Here is a 22,992-nt window from a genome sequence, read left to right as displayed (position 1 = left end):
ATATGTTTACACAATTCTAAATCGGTCCGTAACTTTTCGAAATCGTGTCCACCGGCTGCGAAAATGGAGTTTTGAGAAAAACGCATTTAAAGTTTTATCGCTACACGTGGCCTCATGGGTGGAACTTCCGAAGGGTCTATCTCTTAGAATTTTACTCAAATCGATTTAAAATTTTTGGAAGAATATTTTAAACATATTTTAAAAAATCGATTTTTTGAAAATTTCCTATCGTTCTTGGGTTATAATAATTATTATTGCGCTTTAAGATTAAGAAGACCACTTGGGCCAATTTCTAAGCATATCTCCCTCCATCGACCATTGACTCGACATATTTCCATAAAAGGTCTAATGGAGTGAAATTACCTCAGCTGGGTTATTAAAAGATCGACCGAATATAGCAATGATTTCACCCACGTGTAGTGTTGCACCGCCCTACCATTTAGCACTCATTTTATTTAATTTTTTCGAATTAATGTTTCTATTGCTTTGTTTTTAAACGGTATTCGAAGAATTACATAAAATAATTTCTAAGAGTTTTGTTCGGTATTTCCAACAGAAAGAGCTTTAGTAGTGTGAATTTAAAGGCATATTATAAATATAGTAGAAAAATTATTTTATATTACATACTCGAAAGTGTTGTGTTTAGTGGAAATCTCTTTCCCCAGAATTTGTGAATTTAGACATTTTATTTTTGCCGTTATTCTTCGTAAAAAGGTTGGCTAAAATTCTATTTATATAATTTTCAGTTAATTTCGAGCAGAAATTTTCATATTTTTTATATGTATGAATGTTTACAAATAAAAATGTTGATTCCTACGAGAATTGAGGGCGTATTGAAGTAAGTTCATGGAATACTAAATTAATTTAAATTCCAAAGAAAAAAGTATGCGCTTTGTCAGCTTATGCACTTATCAACCTATATATGTAACATCATATGTATGTATATTAGGCCGGGTCGATTTGTGGGGAGGCAAAAAAATCGCCCATTGCTCTATGAAAATCATATTCTAGGGATCAAAAACTTTTGCCGAAGGAACCATACCTCTGAAACGAATTCTGATGTCCCCCATTTTGGGTCGAACTTTTGGTTAGGGGCAAATTTTGAAATAGAATTGAAATTACCATTTCATTCTTATTACCTCTGAAAGTGAGGAGAACTAAAGTAATAACCACTATGGTATTTCAGAAAAAATAATAAGTGAAGTGACCATTCCAAATCAAAATCCTCTACACCGCAAGATGAAGTAACTACATCAACAACTATCGAAAACCCAATGAGTCATATACCCAAGCATGATGTTACTGTTTTTGGTGTGTATACTGATTTGACTGATCTTAATTTACCAACCCATCTGGATATCTTGAGATATTATTTTTACTTAAGCGAACGTGCTAAAACAGAACAAAAAAAGTTTTCCCATAAATCATTCACTATTCAAGTACAAGATAAGTTGATTGGAATTTGGGAAAACTTGGTATGGAAATAATGCTGAAAAAAGGTGTATGTAATGAATTGAATAAATTGCTTGACAAGTATCAAGAGCAAATCAAGAGAAGAAACAACACCCAACAATTTACAGAGTATGTAAAATCTCTGGAAACAATTTTGTACATTGGAACATGTAAATGCGATTTGAAGGCAGCTCCATATGTATGCGGCTGATTTCCTGAACGCCTCAAAGAGTTCATGCACGATCAACATAATCAGAGAAGACTAACAATGAATGCACTTATGATGGAAACTGAAGAGCAAGGAGCAACTTCTATGTCATCAATGTCAACATACCAAGATCCCGATGATTCAACATACCCACCGCCACCGGTTCAAAAAGATATGGATAGAAGCACAAGTTCACAATCAAAGTTCACAGAGAGATACGATTGTTTTAACTTTGCCTTGGTATGTGACAGATTTGGTGTGCCTGACAGAGTAGCATCAGCATTGGGAACCGCTCTTTTGCAAGATTTTAAAATTAAAGATACGCATGGGAAACCTCTCATCATGGATAAATCGAAAGTTCGCAGAGAAAAAGAGAAATGCAGACAAGAAGTGCTTCGCAAACGGTTAGATGATACCAATTTGTTAGCGTTTTCATTCGATGGCAGAAAAGATGATACTTTAACGATAGATAAAATTGATGAGAAGTATCATACTAGGATGGTAAAAAAACCTCATCTTGTTATTTTGAGAGAACCCAATTCTGAATTGATTGGTTACGTAAGACTGGAACATGAAACCGCTGAATACAAAACAACCAAATTAAATGGTTTTTTCAACGATAAAAATATATCACTGGATACATTAATTGGAATATGCACTGACGGTGAGCCAACACACACTGGCCCACACAGTGCATTGCATTGGTTTGTTTGCCTTCTACACTTCAACGAACTTCCGTTTCGGCATTTGTTTGAAGCTTTTTTTATGTTCTGACTAAATAAATTTCTTAAGAGAAAAAATAGATATTATTATAAATAAATAAATAAAAATAAAGAAAAACATAGCCATTTAGCTGATTTTTTCATGTAAAGGCCAAAAATGGTGATTTTTTGAAATGATTGTATGGGGAACCCCACAGGGGAGTTCCAGGGGTTGTGCCACTGGCATGGGTGGATCGGCTGTCCAAAGTTAGTGGGGGTCGGTCATACATTTGGACTCGATTGGAGCACTCTAAGTGGGTCAATTGGGATTTTTCAAAATTTGCCCCTACCCAAAAGTTCGACCCAAATTGGGGGACATCAAAATTCGTTTTAGAGGTATGGTTCCTTCGGCAAAGTTTTTTATTGTGATCCCTAGAATATGATTTTCAAATCGACCCGCCCTAATGTATATTTTAATCTGAGGAATATGTACTTATCCGTCATTGTCTTTATTTGCAAATGTCACGTATACGCCATGCGTGCCCAAGTGCTTTAAGGCGAACAAATCGGCTTAGCATCTGCTTTTCGCAGTCTGTGAGCCTATTTTTGCTGATTTTTTTTATTTTTTTTATATATTTTTTTTTGGCACAAGGTGAAACACTCAATTAAGATTGTACAATGAGATAAGCGTTTTTTAATTTGAGAGCAGAACACAAACACTGATGGGTACAAGTATATATGACTGCCTTGTCTGCATAAAGGCTTATTGTGCGCGAATTGTGGGTGATTGAAAGAGCGAAGACGATAATAAAAGGTCACAAATCTCTTACAAGACAAGTGATTTTCTGCAAAACACCCACACACAAATGCCCTCGCACATTTGTGCGCACGCAAATCGTAGTTGTGTTGGGAGTATTGGAAGGTGTGTAGAAGGTTTGAAGAGCTTTTCATTGCCCTCGCCATTTGGCAATCGGCGTTCATAAGCAATTAATCATGTCACAGCCGTTTGGCTCTAAACATCTAGACGTTGCATACAAATGCCAAATGCACTTACACACTCGCCCAAATAAGTGGCGGGATAACAATGTGGTGACTCGTACTCTCTCAATTTGAGTGTGTGTTTGGGTGTGTGTGTGCTTGGTAGTTTTTTTTTTTTTTTTGGTTTTGCACTTACTTGCATTTTCATGGGATCCGTATTCACTTGACACATGTACTTGCCGGAATCATCCATTCTCACATTCCTTATGACCAACGTCCACGTATTGAAGTCATTATGTGTGACTGACAATCGATCATTGTTCGTTATCACGTGCTCGTGTATGGCCAGAATCGCCTTCGCATCGGCCTTAATCCAAGCCACCTGTGTTGTGATGCGACGCGTTGTTGATTCAAATCGGTTGCAATCGGAGATAGAAAACGCCGACAATAGAAGGAGGGAGGATGCGGCACAGCAGCACACGGTGGCCATTGAGGTGGGCGTTGAAGCGCAGATCGTTTATTGATATGCATAGTCATATATGTGTAAGTGAGTGAGTATGTGTGTGTGTGTATGCCGTTCGGTCGTGTTATGGTTGTAGTGGTGATTCGTAGTTTATTTGGTTGAGCGGTGGCAGTGGTGAGAGTGGTGTGTGCGGTTATGTTTTGGGGTTAAGTGATGTGTTGGTTTTATTTTCGCAAGTATGTGTGTGTGTGCGTTAGTAGTTTGCGTGTCCACAGCAGCGCACAGCCGTTGCGTTCAAATTGCAATTTGATGAGTGCGAGTTTTTTTTTATTTTTTAGTGTTTTTTTTTTGGTTTTTGTTATTTGCGCGTATGTGTGTGCATTTATTTTTTATTTTCATTTTATTTTTGCGTATCCGTTTCAAATTGGTTTAGTTGTATTTGTAGTGGTTAGTTGTATTTTTTGTAATTTTTTATTGTTTTTGTTGTTTGGTTATCAAAACCGGTCGTTATGCCGATGTTTCATTAGTTTTGTATAGACAGTCGTTATTGTTAGAGAGATATGTGAAAAAAACCCAAGCAACAACAACGAAACCACCATTTTGGCGCGCACAGTAAGCGGGATTAGAGTTCAGGGCGGAAGAAATCAGCGATCAAAAGGCAACAGCAGTACAGCCACCACAGCAACAGACATGTGGTCATAGTTGTTGTTGTTTTTTAGTAATGGTTGTTGTTATTGTTGTTTTTCATAAGATTATTATAGTGTTGTTATATTTGTTTTGTTAGTGACGGTTGTTGGTTTTGTTTTCAATTATTGTTGTTGTTTTTTCATAATAGTCGCAGTTTTATTGCCCGCCATCATCATCATTGTCATCAGCATCAACGTTTATTCAACAATTTCCGGCATCGCATTACGTTTTATTTTGTGTGCGTTGATTTGAATTTTATTTTCGCAATTGTGCATTAACGGATTTAGCATCGTTTGGGTTGGTTTTTTTTTATTTTTGTATGGTTTTTGTGTTGTGTGGATTTTGTGTATTAGAAATTTAATGATGTACAATTTTTAATTAAATTTGAATTCAGTTTCAGAGGTATTGTATAAAAAATGGTAAAAAAAACTTAAATAGATATTTTTTTTAAAAAAAATTTTAAATTAAAATATTTTAATATTTTATATATATACATATATATATATTTTTTAATTAATTTTAGATTTTTTTAATTTTTATGATATTTTTATATTTTTATTCGTTTTTAAGCGTAATATAAATATATTTTTAATTTTTAATAATTAATTTAAGTATATTACAAATTTTAATTAGTAAAAATATCAATAAAATTATTTTTAGTTTTAGTTTTAATTTTTTTTAAATAAATAGTTTTGTAATTAGAATAATTTTTAAATTAAAAAAATTAAAATAAAATTATTTTCAGTTTTTAGTTATAAAATAAATGCAATGTTTGGTTTTAATTTGAATAATTTTTTAATTACAAAAATAAAAGCATATTTTTTTTACATTACATATTTGATTTTTTTTTATAGATATATTTAGTTTATATTTATTTTTTAATTAAATTAAAATTAATTAATTTAAGATTATTATAAAAAAAAATTAAAAAAAAATAATTGTAAAATAAATGCAAAGTATTTTTTTAAATTTTTGGAATTTTTAAATTGTTTTTTTTGAATTTGAATAATGTTTTAATTAAAAAAAGATAAGGAAATTATTTTAATTTTAACAAATTTTTCATGAGTAATTTGAATTTTCATATTTTTAGTTGAAGTTAATTATTTCAAAATAATTTTTTTTATTTAAAAAAAATTTTAATTGTAAAATAATTTAAACGAATTTTTTTAATGTTCAAAAATTATTTGTTGAATTTTTTTATTTTTATGTAGTAAAGTATTTGGCATAAAAAGTAATATATAATATTTTTGAATATTTAAATATATTTTTTGTATTTTGAATAGAGTTTAAATTAAAAAATATTTATATAATTTAATTTTTATCGTTGAAATGAATTTTTTTAATGTTTTTTAAATTAAAAAAATAATAATATTTTTTATTTTTTATGATTGGAATTGGTTAATTTTTTATTTCATTTTTTGTTGGTTTAAATTTTTTAATTATTATTTATATTAGTTATTTATTTTTATTTTTATTATTATTATTTTTTATTAGTATTATTTTGGTAATTTTGTTATTTGTAATTTAAAAATCGATTTGTATGCAGAAGAACGCGTAGTGGTCGAGGTCGTTTATATACAAATCATCCATTCAACCGTCATAACAGGCAGCCAGGCAGGCGGCGGGCAGGCAGTGAGTTAGTCAACGCGGCATTCCGTAACCATAGTCGACCATTAGGAATCGTTAGATTTTTGTTGTTATAATTTTTTGTACGAAGGTAAAAGTACCGTTAGCCAGCAACATTTCGATCATTTGTTTTGTGGTTTGTTGTTGTAGTTGTTTTCGTTTCGGTAAGTCATCATTGTCGGCAGCGGTGACAGCGTTGGCGTTGTCGCAATGTTCAATGCATTGTTGCCAGATGTCAGCGCAATTTGACGCCGTTTTCAATTTAGAAGTTTTATTTTCGTTTTTTGGTTTCGAAACGCCAGCAGTTTTTTATTTATATTTTCAATATGCGTTGTTTTTGGTTTTTTTTGTTTTTTTTGGTTTCATTTGCATTTGGTCGCGTTGGAGATCATTGTTGCAGCCGTTTTTTGTGCGGCACGGAAAAAGGATATTTCATGTGCAATTAGTGGATATTGGATTATTGTTAGCAGCGTTGATATTTTCGTTTTCGTTCGTTTGTGATTTTGCAGTGTTGCATTTAGAGCCGCCCGTGGTTATTTTCAGTAGATTAAGTTTTAGTGATTTTTATTTTGTATTTATGTTAGAAGAGTGTGGTTTTTGATTTTGAATTAGTTTGGGTTTAGAATTATTTTAATTGGTAAGAGTATATGTGATAGTTTTTTTTATATTTTTGTTGGTATTGATTTTCAAAATGACATTTATAGTTTTGATATGCAAAATATTCAATAATTTGTATAATTTTCCATCGTTGCAAATAGAGTTTTGAAGAAAAATAGGAATTTTTCTGGGATTTAGTTTAGAGTTTTACAAAATTTTCAATATATTTATACACCACAAATTACATTATAGAAAATGGAATAAATAAATAAGATAACAAAAACTCATATGGTGCATTTGGTGCATGGTTAGAGTTAGAACAATTATTTGTTTTATATTTTGAACACTAAGATTTAACATAAATATATAGTAAATTTGATATTTAATAATGTGGTTATTTCATTTATAATGTTAGTATAAATAATAGACTAAGATATACATGTAGTTACATAAATAATTACAAAAAAAACGATAGTGAAAGATATACAAAACCTTAAAATATCAAAGATTAGTATCGAATATAGCATTTATATCAGGAAAAAAACTTTTTAAAAAATATAATGTGACGATCTGAACATGCAAATATATCATGAACTAGCAGACTTTATTGTCATAGGCAAATCCGTCTTAAACTGAAAAAAGAGATCATTAGTCTGATCTCTTCTTCTTTATTGACGTATGTTGATGTTCACTACCAAACTATTCTTTGCAAACAACAAAGAAAATTATAATCTAAATTCCGGTGCGTATATTTTTTCCGAATTTATAACTTGTGATTTATGTTGATTAGTTCCAAGTCCTGTCCAACTTCGAAAAAATTTTGAAGTTTTTCCAAAAAATGGCTTTTTTATTTTCAAATAGCCATAACTTTTGTAGAAATTGACTTTTGGGGACCATTTTTGTTTTTAAATTTTTGTTTTTGAATGAACTTTTCGATTTTTTTTTTATTTTTTCTGTTTTGAAAATTTTACAATTTTATTTTTAATAAATAAAAGAAGTCGGCCCACTCCGGGATTAGCAGGGATAGTTGTCCAATTAATTGAAGTTTTTTTCAGAAAAAAAAGGCGAACTTCCAAAAAATGACGATTTTACTTAAAAAAACTGATTATTTTATATAATTGATCGTGTTAAATTTTTTTAGTGTATTTTTTTGAAAAGTTCATTCAAAAACAAAAATTAAAAAAAAAGGTCCCCAAAAGTCAATTTCTACAAAAGTTATGGCTATTTGAAAATAAAAAAGCCATTTTTTGGAAAAATTCAAAATTTTTTTGAAGTAGGACAAAAAATTTTGAAAAAATTCTCAAAAATGTTTTACAAAGGGTAGAAAAGGATGGATAAGTTTCAGCAAAATCTAAAGGGGTCGGGTTCAAAAGTGGTCGATTTGGTACGGAATACCCCATATACTTTTGACTACCGTTAATCGTCAGCTCAATTGCTTTATTTTCAGTCCCATGTACCGTTTTCTTTATCAAATTGACTTCAGTCGCTAGCATAAAATAAAACAAGATTTCTGTGGAATGTGTAAAACAAACCTCGTAGTGTAAATACCTCTACCTCTGTATATGTCTTTCGGCATAAAATGGATCAAAAACATGTTAATAATGGCTTCCAAACGTTGTGTTAAGTCTAATGGAGTCGAGTTTGTGTAAATATAAAGATATTAAATATATTATAATGTACATTCTATTATGTATCCAAAAAGTTTGATTAGTTTTAGGATACTCTTTGGATTCTAATTACACTGGCCCACAAAAAGAAAAAAAAAATTGGTGCAAAGATAGTGTCAACGGTTTTGGACTAAGTGTCAATTGGTAAATCTAAATTATTTCTATTTTTTTCCTACGTGTCGTTTGATCTACGCCTTGTTTTGAATATTGGCTGTAATCAGTACTTTACTTAGTTCTTTTTGCTAACTTTTTGGTACGTTTTGTACATATATTTATTTTTACATCATGTCTTCATCGCGAAGAAGTTGTCTTAATGAGCCAAATGTGTTTTGTTTCATCTGTTCAGTTAAAAATTATAGAAAACTTAGTGCCTATTTTTCTTATTTTAACACGAAAATTGTGGACCGTGAAAGTGAATACCTCAAATGGTCTGTAAAATGTGCTGTGAACAGTTGAAACAGTGAGTCAGCGGTCAAAGGAACCGTATGAGATTTGGAGTGCATATGCAATGGGGAACAAAAAAATCACTTTGACGACAGCTACTTCTGCTGTGTTAATTTGCGCGGCGTTAACGTTAAAAAAATGAAATGAGAAAGTACCTGTTCCAACGTATTGTTCTACCTGTGAATCATTACAGGAACCAAGTCTATCACAGAAAAACAATAATGTGAGTAGCGACAGTGATTTCGTAGGCATAGGATCTACAGAACAAAAGTCTTTCACTCAAAATTAATTGAATGATTTGATAAGGCATATTGAGTTACCTAAGGAATCTGCGGAAGCGTAGGCCTCGAGATTAAAAGAAAAAACCTATCGCTAGTACAAAAGTGACATTTTATCGTACAAGAGAGCAAGACCAGCTGCATTTTTTTCGTTCGGAAAATGATATTGTTTTCTGTTCAGATGTAAAAGGCCTTATTCTCGAAATGGGTATTTTAAAATACCCGTCAAATGAATGGCGTCTCTTCATAGACAGCTCTAAACAAAGCCTGAAATGTGTCCCTTTATACAATGGCAAGAAATATGGCTCAGTTGCACTTGCGAATTCAATAAAAATAATAGAAGGATATCAAACTCGTGTTAGACAAAATCAAATATAACGAACACCAATGGAGTATGTGTGTTGATCTTAAAATGGTCAATTTCTTACTGGGGCAGCGGAGTGAATACACCAAATACCCATGTTTTTATTGTCTGTGGGATAGTCGCGCCAAGCATCAACACTGGGAAAATAGCATATAAAAGTTAAAAGCAGAAAAAAAGAATGTTTAAGGATTTAAAAAGAATTTTCGATGGTCCACAAATAAGAATATTAATTAAAGATACTGATTTCTTAAGTTCGATGAGTGATTTGGAACGAGATGAGTGGACTTCATTTATTGAAGTTACTAAAAATTTTCTTGGAAACTATAAGTCAAATAACTATTCACTAGTTGTAAACGACTTGCTAAAGAGCTTCAAGAACTTATAATGTAATATGTCTATCAAAGTGCACTAAATCCACAGTCATCTGGATCAATTTCCAGATAATTTTGGATCCTACAGCGAAGAACAAGGGGAGCGGTTTCACCAGGACCTTAAACCATGGAGGACAGGTATCAAGGTCGATGGAATCGGCATACGATGGCTGACTACTGCTTGGGTATGCAACGAGATTGTCCTAAGACACCATGTCTCATTCACGAAAGTCGCGAAAAAGAAATTTTTTTTTATACAACGTAATTTAATAAATGCTGTTTTCTTTATAAACTTGTTTTTTAGATGTAAATATTTAGAAAAGTACACGTAGGATGTCAAAATTTTTGGTGCGTATGTAATCAGAATGCAGTCATAAGTTAATAAAATAATACAGTTTATTGGCACCAAACCTAGTGTTGACCAGTGTTATTGACCGACGTATAGTTTGATTTGCTACAACAAAATTCCAAAATCACATTTCACATTATTACTTAAGGAAAATTGTAGACCATTTTAATCATTTTTGGACTAACGTCATATGCTCTGCTTCTCTTTCTGAAATTGTACTCGGTACCTACGTTTGGCTTTTGAATTGTATTAATTGAAATCTCAGCTATAACTAACTTTATTTGGTGTTTTATGATTTTTTGGGTAAAATAATGATTTCTTCGGACTGAGAAAAATTAATGGCTGAAATACGTATCCAGCGGTGATAAGACCTTTAAGACCAAAATAAAATACATATGATTTATATTTCTTAATTAAAGAACAAAAACAAATATTAACCTTCATAAATCGCCTAATTGTTCGAATGGGTGAGTGAGTCGAATGAGTGAGTGAGTCGAATGTTTTAAAAAATAATCCCACGAAAATGTTGATAATATAATTCCATTTTTTGGCCGAGATGAACAACACAAGAGTTGCCTAACCCAAAAATATAAAAGGCGACGTCGTATTAGTCAATGATTTGAGAAGTAATTGCGAAATTAGGAAAGCACAAACATAGTGATAGATATTCAGAGAGACTAATAAACGCATAATGCAAGTGAAAATAGTAAAAGTTAAAGAGATATCTATAAATACAACTTATTAGGAGGTCAAGCATGCTAGAACACATAAAACATTGACATACGTGATCATATATTTGAATAAAAAATACTGTAGTGTCTACACACAAATATATAAATAATACTTAAAAAATACTCATAAGCCTCGAATACATCAATACGTACAAACATACATAAAGCAAATGTATAGACAAATAGTTGAGTGCAACAATTAAGTTGAATATTAAATGGTGCAAAGTTTGTTTCGGTTTTAAATTGGTGCGCTTAAAATTCGATATTAAGTTGTGAAAAATATAACGAATAGTCAGGTGAAAATAAATAGTAAATGAAAACAGTAAATGTCATGAATTGCCGAAATATGTGCGGGCGCGTATGTAAACTATGGCTTCCTGCTGAGTGATAATAAATAAAATAAATGTTGGATAACGGTGTAAACGCTGTTAAAAATTTTAATAACAAAAAAGTAAATATGAAAAAACTAAAAGCATACATTTTGGCGCGGAGAAAAGTGAATGACAGATGAAAATATAAATATTAATTTTTCAACGCTGTTTTTCTTCAGCAAATTTAATGGCAGGGAGAGTGATTTATATGCTTGTACTCACGCATATTTTTGCATACATATTTAACGGTATTCATAGTATATGCACTGACACAGTGAACGTTGAAAGCTAAAAACTCGTCGCCATAAAGTATTAAATTGAAAAGTTTAAATATTCAGCCGGCAAAAATGCATATTTTTATGTGCAGAAGCATATCTGAGTGAGCGAAGCTGTGTTTTGTGCGGTGCATTAAATTGCTAAAGCATAGCAATTAACGAAATGGGCGTTCAACATTTGATTAAATGGCTATTAAGCTTGTATGAACTAATTACTGCCTTACACAAATTTCTTTTTCAACCAGACAAATTTGAAAAAGTATTTGGCTGTGGACTCAGTTTTGACATAAAAACACTGACGGCTTTATTAACGGGATCAGTGGAAATTATAGGCGGCGTGCAACACTTAGATATATATATATGTGTTTTTAAAGTGGTTTTTGGAAAATTTTTAAAGAAATTTCAAGCAGAAATCCTTATAAGATGATAAAGTACAGACAACTCTAACTTTTTCAGTCTTGGCTTTGATTACTTTTCTCAGAAAGAAAAACTGAAATTTGATCCTCGAAGCCCAGCAGCTTCTCCCGAAAACATTGAAAATTAGACTTGTTTATTGTACGCCTTTATACTTCCTCATCAAATGTGTCCCGGACCCGGCGATACATTTTTTTTCCTAAATTGGTACAACCTTTTATGTATTCGTGCGAAATTTGATCTCCTGCAGCTTTTACAAGTTTTTTCGTCGAGTAAAGGTCGCACAAGACTCGCTGAGCAATGTAATTTAGGACCATACATTCATGAAACGCATCGTTACTAGTGATAAAACATGGGCTTATGAATAGAAAAACTGTCCAGCAAACGCTTAAAAATGAGCTAAAACTGAGTAAAGCAAAATTCGAAATAGATACAAAAAGCCTTATACTATAGTCTGGGTCAAATTAGACTAAGCGTTGGCATGCCTGCATTGACTCAGGAACTTATTTAGAAGGGGATAATATAGATTTGTGTAAGAATACGAAACCTATATTTTATTTTCCCCCCTCAAATTTTCAGTCCGGGTCAAATTTAATCAGATGTTATTTCTCGTTAGAATCCTTATAAGATGATAATTGGTTCCAATTCTTCAAAACAAATCAAACGAAGGCGATCACTTTTCGATTACGGTTTTGATTACCCTATCTGCGACTAAAATGGTATATAGATCAATATGACCGATGAATTTCATTAAAGATACTGAATGTAGACCTTTGAATTGAGAACCAAAAGTTTGAGAAAAGGTTTTAAAATTTAAATATTTTTGTACATTTTATTGCTCACGGTGTCGAGCCGAATAAAATTGCTCCCTGTACGTTTCAAGCGAATTGGCAAACTCTTTCTGGAGTTAAAGTTGAACGGAAGGGTGGTTTGAAGTTCAACAATATTTTGATTGCCTTTGTATGTTCTTTTTTGTTTTTCTTATTAAAACACGTTTAAAAATTCTTAGGTACTTCTCTAGGGAAAGCATTTCTTAAAATAGCAAAGAAAACGTTGCCTACAATTGGGCGCTTTTAAAATTTTGATATATAAATTCTAACTTACTACAAATGTATACAAATTCGGGAATTTTTGAAACGTTCAAGACCATGATAACTAGACTTTCAACCCAAAAAGACTGTATGAGACTATATTTTTTCTCTCTTTTAAGCATTCACGGAACACTAAAAAATGTTACACAAAAACCCCTGTTACTGCAAAGTATGTATCCACCAGTTCTAAATATTGCTGTAGTTCATCAACGCTTTGCTGTTGCTAGAATTTCGGTTGACGAGCACGCATTCGCCGCTTGTCTGCCTAGTTAAAACTCGCAAATACATACACATACGGACATTGTGGCATGCAGTCACGTCCGACACATTTGTTGCACTTTTCATTTTTAGGCGTAGTATAGTTTAGGCGCCAAATGCAGGGACATCACTAAACCTGCTTTGACATACGTGTTTTTACTGTTAATTTTCGCTCACATTCCAAAACGTCATTGAACTTTGATGTCAGCGGTAATCTAGCGCACTGGACGCTTTTGGACTGCATTTGCAAAATAAGGTTTTTTTGTTTTTAATGCAAAGTGTTCCTGGAAATATAGTCACTGTTTGTGTAACCTCGGCAACGGTTATGGGTCAAGCACTCATTATGATGTCGTATATGCGCCAGGTATATGAATTCATAAAAATAGGTAGTGAAGCGAAATGACCTAGTTTTCAGGTATACTTTGATAAATATAAATTTCATGAAGTGCTATTTTTAGGAAATGTTTGTAGGCTTTTTTTACAGAAGAAAAAAATTATGTTATCGGTTGAAAAAAAAATTGCTTTCATACCTCTACTTCGTGTCACTAAATGAGAGGTATTATTTAAAGTGCGCAGACCGGTATTATTTTTGCATGTTTGCTCTGAATTGTTTAGTTCATAAATATTAGGTTTCCATTACAATTCACACAAGTGTCTAACTTAGCCTCACCAAATGACTAATGTCAAAATTTCAGCCCTTTGAGTAGGTCGTGTCCGCAGATTTCAGAAAAATTGACAAATGCTAAATCGCTCGGCTAATGAAGTTGATATCGGAATCTATTGCTTGGAGCTGGTGCTCGGGCAACCCTTCACTGTCAGAAAAGCGGCCGAAATGTGTAAAAATACAGGACGCAACGTAAAGAAGATCGTATACATAGATAACCAAGCGTCAATTAATTCAATAGTCTCAATAGATGTACCGGCTGCATATATACGGGCTGCATTTCAGATCACAAAAGAATTCCGGAAAGCAAAATAGTTGATGAATTCCAAACGATGCATAACGAAATTTTCGAAAGTACTGGCAGATGGATCAGGGCGAGATTGAATGCATTAAGAACATGCAGAATCGTTGAAATCATATGAAAGATCCCCGCATGCATTTTACTCACTCGTTCTTGAAAGGACTGCAGCACGTGCAAGCCGGATAGTCATTAGTAACGGCGATACATGAAGCAAGTGCTGGGATGTCGTCATGAGAGAGACGCTGAAAGTCCTGCTATACTTTTCTCTAGTCTCGTTTGATATCTAGGACCTTCGCAACTTAAGGTACATTGTCGTTATTGAGGACCACTAGGTCGGGCAGTATAATCATATATATAATATATGGACATATATTAGTCCATAATTCGATTCTTGTCTTTTGAACAAATGAAGTTGCGCAAGAGGACTAAGGCAGTAGTCTTCTCAAAAGACTGCAGGCATTGGACCGCAGCAGTGTTTGAGGCTTTTTGTTTTTAGCGAAATCCTTCATTTTGCGCAATGATCTATAGAATATGACACTACTGGTAAGTAATGTGAAAGAAAAGGGAAAGTGAAAACTATGCCAAAACTAAATACAGTTTTTCTTTGCCCTGATCTTGACTCTCAATATACATAGTGTCTTAAAACTATTAAACTTGGCTCAACCCTTATAACGGGTGTTTTTTTTAAACATGTGGGTTTCAGGAAGAATAAAAAGGTATATAATTAAGTGTTATGGTCGATAATTTAGCTTTAATATAAAGATAATGGTTTGCTAACGGGTGATCCAAGTAGAGGTACTTTTTCAATAGCCTTTGTTTTGACAGGACACGCGGGAATCGTGTCAAGTTGTCATGTTATTTTTGTGCAGAAATGTTTGGCATTTCATCACGGGAAGACTTACACCGGCACAACATTTACAAATCGTTCAACCTTTCTACGAAAATTCACGTTCTGTAAAGAATGTGTTTCGCGTGCATCGCCCACATAATCGGCCTACTGAGCCATAACCCATTTTAAGAACTAGCATTCATTATTGGATAATACTCGACCCAATAGACCACGTCCAGCACGCAGTGAAAAAAATATTGCAGGCGTAGCTGAGAGTGTACATGAAGACCGTGGAGTTTCGGCGCTCTTCGCAGCAACTCAGACTGACGTATGGAAATTGAAAGAGTACAAAATACAACTAATTCAAGAACTGAAGCCGCTCGAGCTTCCCAAACGACATCGCTTTGCTCTATGGGCTCTTGAAAATTTCCAGGAAGATCCGACGTTCCAACCTGAAGAGATTCAAGAGCTTTCAGTTCATGAATAAAAAACAACGGTTTGATGTGGTCTGTGGACCGGTGTAATCATCGGTTCATGCTTCTTCAAAAATGTTGCCGGTAAGAATGTAACCGCGTCATGATAACCGACCAATTGATGCCTGAAATTGAAGCTCGTGATCTCGGCGAAGTATGATTTCAGCAAGACGGAGCCACTTCCCACACATCGCATCAATCAATGGATTTATTGAGAGAACACTTAGGTGAGCAGATAATTTCACGTTTTGGGCCAGCCCATTGGACACCGAGAGGATGTGATTTCACACCGTTAAATTTTTTCCTGTGGCGATATGTAAAGTCTGAAGTCTAAGCAGACAATCCCACTTCGACTCAGGCCTTGTTAGCTAACATTTGAAGGAGATAATCTCCAAAAAATAAGAACAATATTCTTTCGAATGATAATAAACATTCCGCGTTAAATTTGAAGTTTCTGTGTTTTTCATTAAAAAATTAGGGTTCCTCGAAATGGGTCACTCTTTATAAGTATATACTTTATGGGATCTCCTACTGAGTATTAGAAATTTATATATTCCTTCAATTGCTAAGAATTTTAGTTTCAGCGTTCACCGGCCTTCAGAATAGTTGAATATTGATACAAGTACAAAGAAAAATTAAAATATTTGTTTGTAAATGAAAACTAAAGTAATGTCGAACAAAAATCGGCTTTTCTTAAAAGAAACATATGTATATATTTTTATTTGACTAAATACATGTCTATTACATTTTTTCTTGTTATTGTAAACCTGTTGAATTGAGTCAGAAAGTAAATGTTAATTGTGCTTTGGTGCGAATTTACAAATTGTGTTTAACGGCAAATCGAAAAAGTGCTCAACACTCTCTGCAATTTTGTGCGCTATTACCATAATTTAGTGCAATGGTGCTATTTTATTTACTTTTGAAAGTAAAGAGAGATTTGTAATCGCTCTTCGATTTAATTTTTCTTGTGGTTGGCAACTACGTGATTTCAAAGTGATTTATACCTAATTTTAGTAGTATTAATTTTTGTTAACTTTTTAAAGTTTACGAGTGCGCTGGTGCATTGAAAATTCTAATTAAATTCTTTGTGCGTTTTCAAAAAATAATAGAAAATAATATTTTGAAATAACTAAAACAACGCAATTGGTGCGGTCAAACTAAAAAGTTGAAAGAACTAAAACGGATTTTTATACGCCGCTTCAAAACCGATACATACCCTGGCATTTGCGGAGTCGCCACTCACCCTGTGACCGCCAAGATTATTGACCACGCACGTGAAGGTCGCATCGCGCCCCTGCGCTACGGTGACATTCTCCAGCGGGAAGACGAAATCCGGCTCGAATGCGCCCACTGTCGAGATTTGGTTGGAAATGGAAATATCTTCATTTCAATTGTTTTTAGGTTGTTTGTGATTTTTAACGGTATTTTTTGATTTGGTTTTTTTTTTTTGCGGTACGATTGCAATCGGACGATTTGCATGAGTGGATGAGTGATGGGAAATGGTTAAAATGGCGTGGAGTGGGGGTTTGTTGGGTGTGTGCAATTTTGTTTCGGTTTTTTTGTTTTATTTTCATTCAATTTGATTGCATTTTTGTTTTGGTCAGTCGATTTGTGAATGGAAATGGGGCAAATCAATTTAAGCAGCATTTAAAAAATCGCGTCAAAAAGAAACAAATAGAACAAATTGAAAACAAAACACACAATTATAATAATTCATTTCGGCAGTAGTTTTCTTCAGTATATTTACATAATTATTATTAATTATAAATGAGTTTAAAATTCAATACATAAGTGAGTACATAATTGAAATTGTTGTTGCAAATCAAATGTAGCAACATAAGAAAGACGCTAATGTTGTCCATCATCTGTTGTGCAACATAATCACATACATATACATACATTCATACACACTTTCATACCTACACAGGCACGCAGAGAGCTTACGGGGTACGCAGAATGCGGAAAATATACTTTAAATGTAATTAGATACGCTTTTAAATTGTATATTTTCTTAATTACTTCTCGACTCAATGTAGTTTCGGCTATATAGGTAGTCGGAAAAGTCGCTTCATATTTCTAATCAAACTTCAACTTATTTTTTTTTATATTTGTACTAATAAATAAATAAACAAATATATACCATTTTGGTCGAACACTTTTTGTCATTTTTCCGCTAGCAAAATTATTCCTTTTTTTATACAAAAATTTCAAAATATAGCGAACTTCTTCATAGTTTTCACTCATTTTTGAACAGCTGTAACTTTTTTTTAAACTTCTCCGAATTATTTTTTTTGTCTAACGAAGTTAAAAAACTTTACCTTTCCAACACTATGGTACGACAGAATGTGATTGGTAGCAGTGAAGATATAATACATTTATTGACAAAATACGAAAAGACTTTTTCGACTACCCATATATCACAAGTAAATAAAAAAATTTATATGTTTATGTATATTTATATATGCATATATTATTAATATTTGAAAAACCTTGTAAAACTTTCCAGAAAATTTATTTTTATTATCTTTTTTTTTCAGATACATTTTAGTTTTTATACAACATTGATCAAACATCGTTGAAACTTCACATTATGAATATGGTGAGTACAAGTTCTATTATCCTTTGTTTATATTTATAAATGCTGAATATTATATTCGTGTTTGGTTAACTTATCACTGCTTTTTTTTACCTACTGAAAGTAGTCAAAAAGAGCTCACCTCAGTTTAAGAGAATAATGAGTTATGAGTAATGGTCTAGTGTTCCCTTTATAGGCCTTAATACCTTTGAATTTGTTTTTTAGACAAATTTCTACTCTGCATCTGATCACTTTTGACCCGGACTGGTCCGCCCGCAAACCAAATAAATACAAAAACTTAGACTTTTTGTTTCAACCGTTTTTATATTCGTGTGAAGTTTGGCCTCTTTAGGTCAATTAGTGTGTATTTGAAGCTGTTTGTTTACCGCACGAAAAATGCGTCTGGCCAATTTAACCCTGGAAAAAATTCTCGTCGTTAAATTTTCCATTTTCATTCACAAATCGACTGATTTTGTTTAACGTTTTGTATTTCATGGAATCACGACAGTAAAATGGTTAAAAATGTGGTAGAACTATTTTTGAAAGTCTACTTTGTTACGAACACACGCAGTTGATTGGCACAAAGCATTCAGTGAAGGTCGTAACGTGATCGAAACTCACCTCAAGTGAGTCCTCCATCCAACTGAAGATAACATCACAAACGTGTAAGAAACAGAACTATAAAATCGTCGTATTGGCATTAGAGATATAACAAAGGATTTCGACGTCTGGATGGATGGACTCAGCATAGTTTGATTAATGCTCTGAGTATTAAGCGTGTCAATGCTAGACTCTTACCATAAGACTTGAATCTGTTGCAAAAATGGGGTTGAAGTAGAGTTCGCAAAAAATTGCTTGAGGACCCTTCATTTATCAAATACATTATTACTGGTAACGTGGCGTGGGTTATTGAATATAATATATGATCTGATATATATATATATGATCAACAATCTAAGGAATACCGCTCCATGATTGAGTCGAAAGCGAAAGATCCACCGGCTAACTTCGGTAAAAATTCAAGACGATTCACATCTTTTTATTTAATTACTATTGTGTGGTGCACCGTGAGTTCGCTCCACACGATCAAACGATTAGTAAATACAATTATTTTTCATTAGTGGCCCTCTACGTGAAGCAATTCATTAGAAAATACTTGAAAATGTTTTTTTTTTTCCAATCCGGATCAAATTCTATTAGTTGGCGTAACAGACCGAATAGACAAATCAGTCAAAAGAACTGTTAAATTTTGAAGTAATCGCCTAAACACGAAAAAAAATTATTAAAAATGTTTTTGTATGGGAAACTCTGTATTTTGAGGCATTTTGCCGAAATAAAATTTCTTACTTTGATTTAGACCTGCCTCTAGTCAAAAGTGTTTTTGTGAGTAAACAGATAGATAGAAAATAGTTGAGGTTTTATACTACGTCCTGTGGTCTATTGTGCCCTTTTCTATATCACATATGGTCACAAAGGTCCAAGTGATCCCTGTTCACGTAAATAGATCTAAGGGCCTTCAGCTAGCTTCTCCAAATTGCTGAGCAATAAGGTATTTTGTAGTTTTCTGTTCCATGTCGCAGAACCAGCAGTTTGCGTAAGATACTATACCCTTGTTGGGCAAGTGTTTATTGAGAGTGAGTTTAAGGAGACGGAACAATTCTCAGGGGAGTTTGATCATATCTGAAACCCTTCTCGGGTTGAGTATAGCGATACGCGAGAGAGATTGAAAACTGTATGCTGATTTATAGCAAAGACTTCTGCTTGAAAGTTGTTCTTAAAACATCTCATTGGTACGAATAGTTTGGTATGCGGTCCCGCAATGCCTGTTCAAGCCTTCCGGTGTTTTCGAACCGTCAGTGTATATACCATTGCATAGTACTGCCCCTCAGTAGTAGGTCAAGAGTGGAATCACTCCACTCCGCCTTTCCGCCGGGAGTAACTTTTAACTTTGTGAAGTTTACACTCTTCGTAACGCCGTCTCTAGGAAGAAGCAGTGGTGAGTCTTCCCCTTAGGCTTTCATTTGTTCAGACGACATTATCTTCCTTTTGACAAACCCCTCTGGTGTCATAAGCAGCATGGTATGTTTCGCTGCCTGTTCGATCAGCAGATGCAGCAAAGTGAGCTCCGGCATGACTTCAAGTGCTGCGGTTGGGCAAAGTGCGCATTGCCACTGAAGCGCAGTCGCACACTGGTCTTTACAGCTTCGCTAGTGAAAGGTTCAAATTATTCCACTTGAAGTAATCTGAAAATTCACTAGGCAGAAAATGCCCAAATCAAACAAACAGCAGTACTTGGTACATTATTCGAAGAAAATTCGCGATCTCTGAACATTTCTGCGGGCGCGTTATAAAGATGTTTCCACAGAAAAATTCTGTGAAAGTTTTCTTCTGCGTTGAAGACAAAGGGGAGAGCGTCATGGCTTTTCGTAGTACTTCGACTGAACTTGTGTTAAAGTGTCAAGTTTTAGAGTTTTTCAAGGAATTCGTTTTGGAGTTTGAGCTTACTACATTTCCGGTTTTCATAATGTCTGGTTATATTTATTGAGGCCGAATTAAAAAAAAAATCACAAAAATATATCACCTTTTGTTTTTTCCTTAGCGCATGCTTTATCATAAAGCGTTATAATTAGGCATAAGTAATTAGCTCTCTATTTGATTAATTTCACTTCCTGCAGCTCTCTTATTCACATCCAGCCTCACACTTATGCAATGCAATATATATTCATATATGGATATCGGTTTGTAACATAGAACCTACTCACCAATACAGTTGCAAATGAGAAAGGCAACCAACAGTTGCCATCGTACAGCTGCACATTGCTGCAGTGTTGTTGCTGTAATGACCAAGTGTGCATTAAGTAGTCGCCGCATGCGGCGTCCAGTGGTGCACGTGGTTACTGCCGACGATGTGCGATTGTGATAATAACGTTTTGTTGTTCTTGTTGTTGGCGAGCTTCTTGTGCACAAACTTTGCGGTCTGTCTCGTGTCTCTGTAGGTGTCCTGCACGACTGCGTTGTTGCAGTTATTGTAGTTGTTGTTGCCGATGGTGGGTTTGTTCGGTTTGATTTCGACGACTTTCTTATTAATGTTGTGACTGATGTGGACGCCACCTGGCGAGTGACAAATGTGGTTTCAATTGCGGTTGTCATCATGTCGATTTGCCTGACACTAATTCCATTGCTCGGTTAAATTCCTTTTGATTGTGTCACACGAATTAACTGGAGTTAAGACCACTTTGTGTGTGTATGGCAGTGATGTGGGATATTTGATTTCGCTGGAAAAAGGAAGAAGTATGTAAAATTTTATTAAATTTTGAGCAAACGATTTTTAAGCGTTCGCATAGTAATAATCATATACTTGTAGTAATTTTCGACAGCACTAAGTATTAGAATATTATTAAACATATTCGGGTAATTAGAAGTACACAGCACTAAAAGGCGAAACCATTGGGTAGGGATATTAATATTATTTTTCATTTTTAAAACTTGTAAAAAGTTTGGATAACTGCCATTCAATTGAGAAGACGCTAAATGTCTTAAAGCTCTCTGCAATGATTTTTGAGATATTCGTTAAAAATTCTAGTATATTATTTTTAAAGGTTTTTTTTTACTAATTTACTTCGCATAATGCCACTAAAGCCATAGCTATTTATTCTACCAAAACATACAAAATTACTGTGCTATTAGCGAGATTAATATGCCTCTAAATTAAGATTCTAGAGAAATTTCTAATAAAAAATTTATTTCAATTTCTAACCGAAGAAAACTTGTATAACCCTTAGGAACATCACCTGTTTATTTATTTTACATAAAAAGTAAATCAGCCATCTATAGGCTAAACTCATAAAAATTTTATTTACCTTCCACTTCATATCATTAATGTTCTCTCACCAGAGAGCCGGACTGTATAAAATTGTTAAGGGGTTACATGTGTTTTACAACTTCAAAAAATTTATATTTTCTTACCTTATTTGATGATTCTGTAAGAAATTAGTTCTGCGATGAATAGGAAGGCACCTATTTTTTATCATGCATTATTGGAAATGATTGGATTAATTTTTAATATGAGAAAAAAAATATTGAAAATAGGCAATTATACTTCTCGAGGAAACCCATGTAACCCCTGAAACGCATTGCGAATGAGAACTGTTGAGGGGTCAGTAGGGTAATCCTCTTTTTTTCATTTTATGTTCTTTTATACCGTTAGAATTAATGTAGAAATCCACTTTGCCATTGGAAGGTTTCGAAAAAGGCCAAAAATAATAATACCGTTTGCCGTTCGGAGCGTTCGGAGTGCACACCTCAAACTTTAAACGCGTTTTTCTCAAAACACACTTTTTTAAACTGGCGGACATGATTCCGGTCGACTACTCAACCAATTTGCTTAATTTTTTTTTTAATGTTCACACAAAATGCGTCTTTACTAGATTCATACTTTTTTATAATTTATGGACAATGTTATGATAAAACTTATGTAAAAAGAATGGGGAAAACTAAAAACAAAAGTAAAAAAACGTTAATTACTTACTTACTGCATGATTCTAATAGGGACGATAACCATTCACGTACTTTTTAAGAATATATTGAGTTTTTGTGTTTCAGATGATCCAAACATGATCATTTCATCAAAAAATTCCGAAAAAAATTGTTTATATACTCCACGATATAACTCATGATATGGAATAAAAATTTCTATGAAAAAAAAAGTCAAAAAAACAAGCCAGATTACCCTACTGACCCCTTAACATAACAGTGTCATATGCATCTTCCACTATACATTATGTGGTCCTCTATTGTTCAAGACTCTTAACATAAAGAAGTTCAG

General features: G+C 33.4%; 1 protein-coding gene across 1 annotated transcript in view; it reads right to left on the bottom strand.

Annotated features, from left to right (window-relative positions):
* Positions 1 to 22,992, bottom strand: part of LOC120776015 (neuronal growth regulator 1) — a 79,353-nt gene that overhangs the window by 18,554 nt on the left and 37,807 nt on the right. Inside the window, exons 2-4 of the mRNA XM_040106460.1 lie at positions 20,930 to 21,442; positions 16,809 to 16,972; positions 3,536 to 3,721 (exon numbers count right to left, since the gene is read on the bottom strand). Coding sequence (XP_039962394.1) covers positions 3,536 to 3,721; positions 16,809 to 16,972; positions 20,930 to 21,320 — 741 coding nt within the window. The 5' untranslated portion in view covers positions 21,321 to 21,442. The remainder of the gene's footprint in view (positions 1 to 3,535; positions 3,722 to 16,808; positions 16,973 to 20,929; positions 21,443 to 22,992) is intronic.

This window comes from Bactrocera tryoni, chromosome 4 (genome assembly GCF_016617805.1).
Source record: "Bactrocera tryoni isolate S06 chromosome 4, CSIRO_BtryS06_freeze2, whole genome shotgun sequence".
NCBI classification, from domain to species: Eukaryota; Metazoa; Arthropoda; class Insecta; order Diptera; family Tephritidae; genus Bactrocera; species Bactrocera tryoni.
The sequence above is the reverse complement of the archived record's forward strand: the minus strand, read 5'-3'. Positions and strand labels throughout refer to the sequence as shown.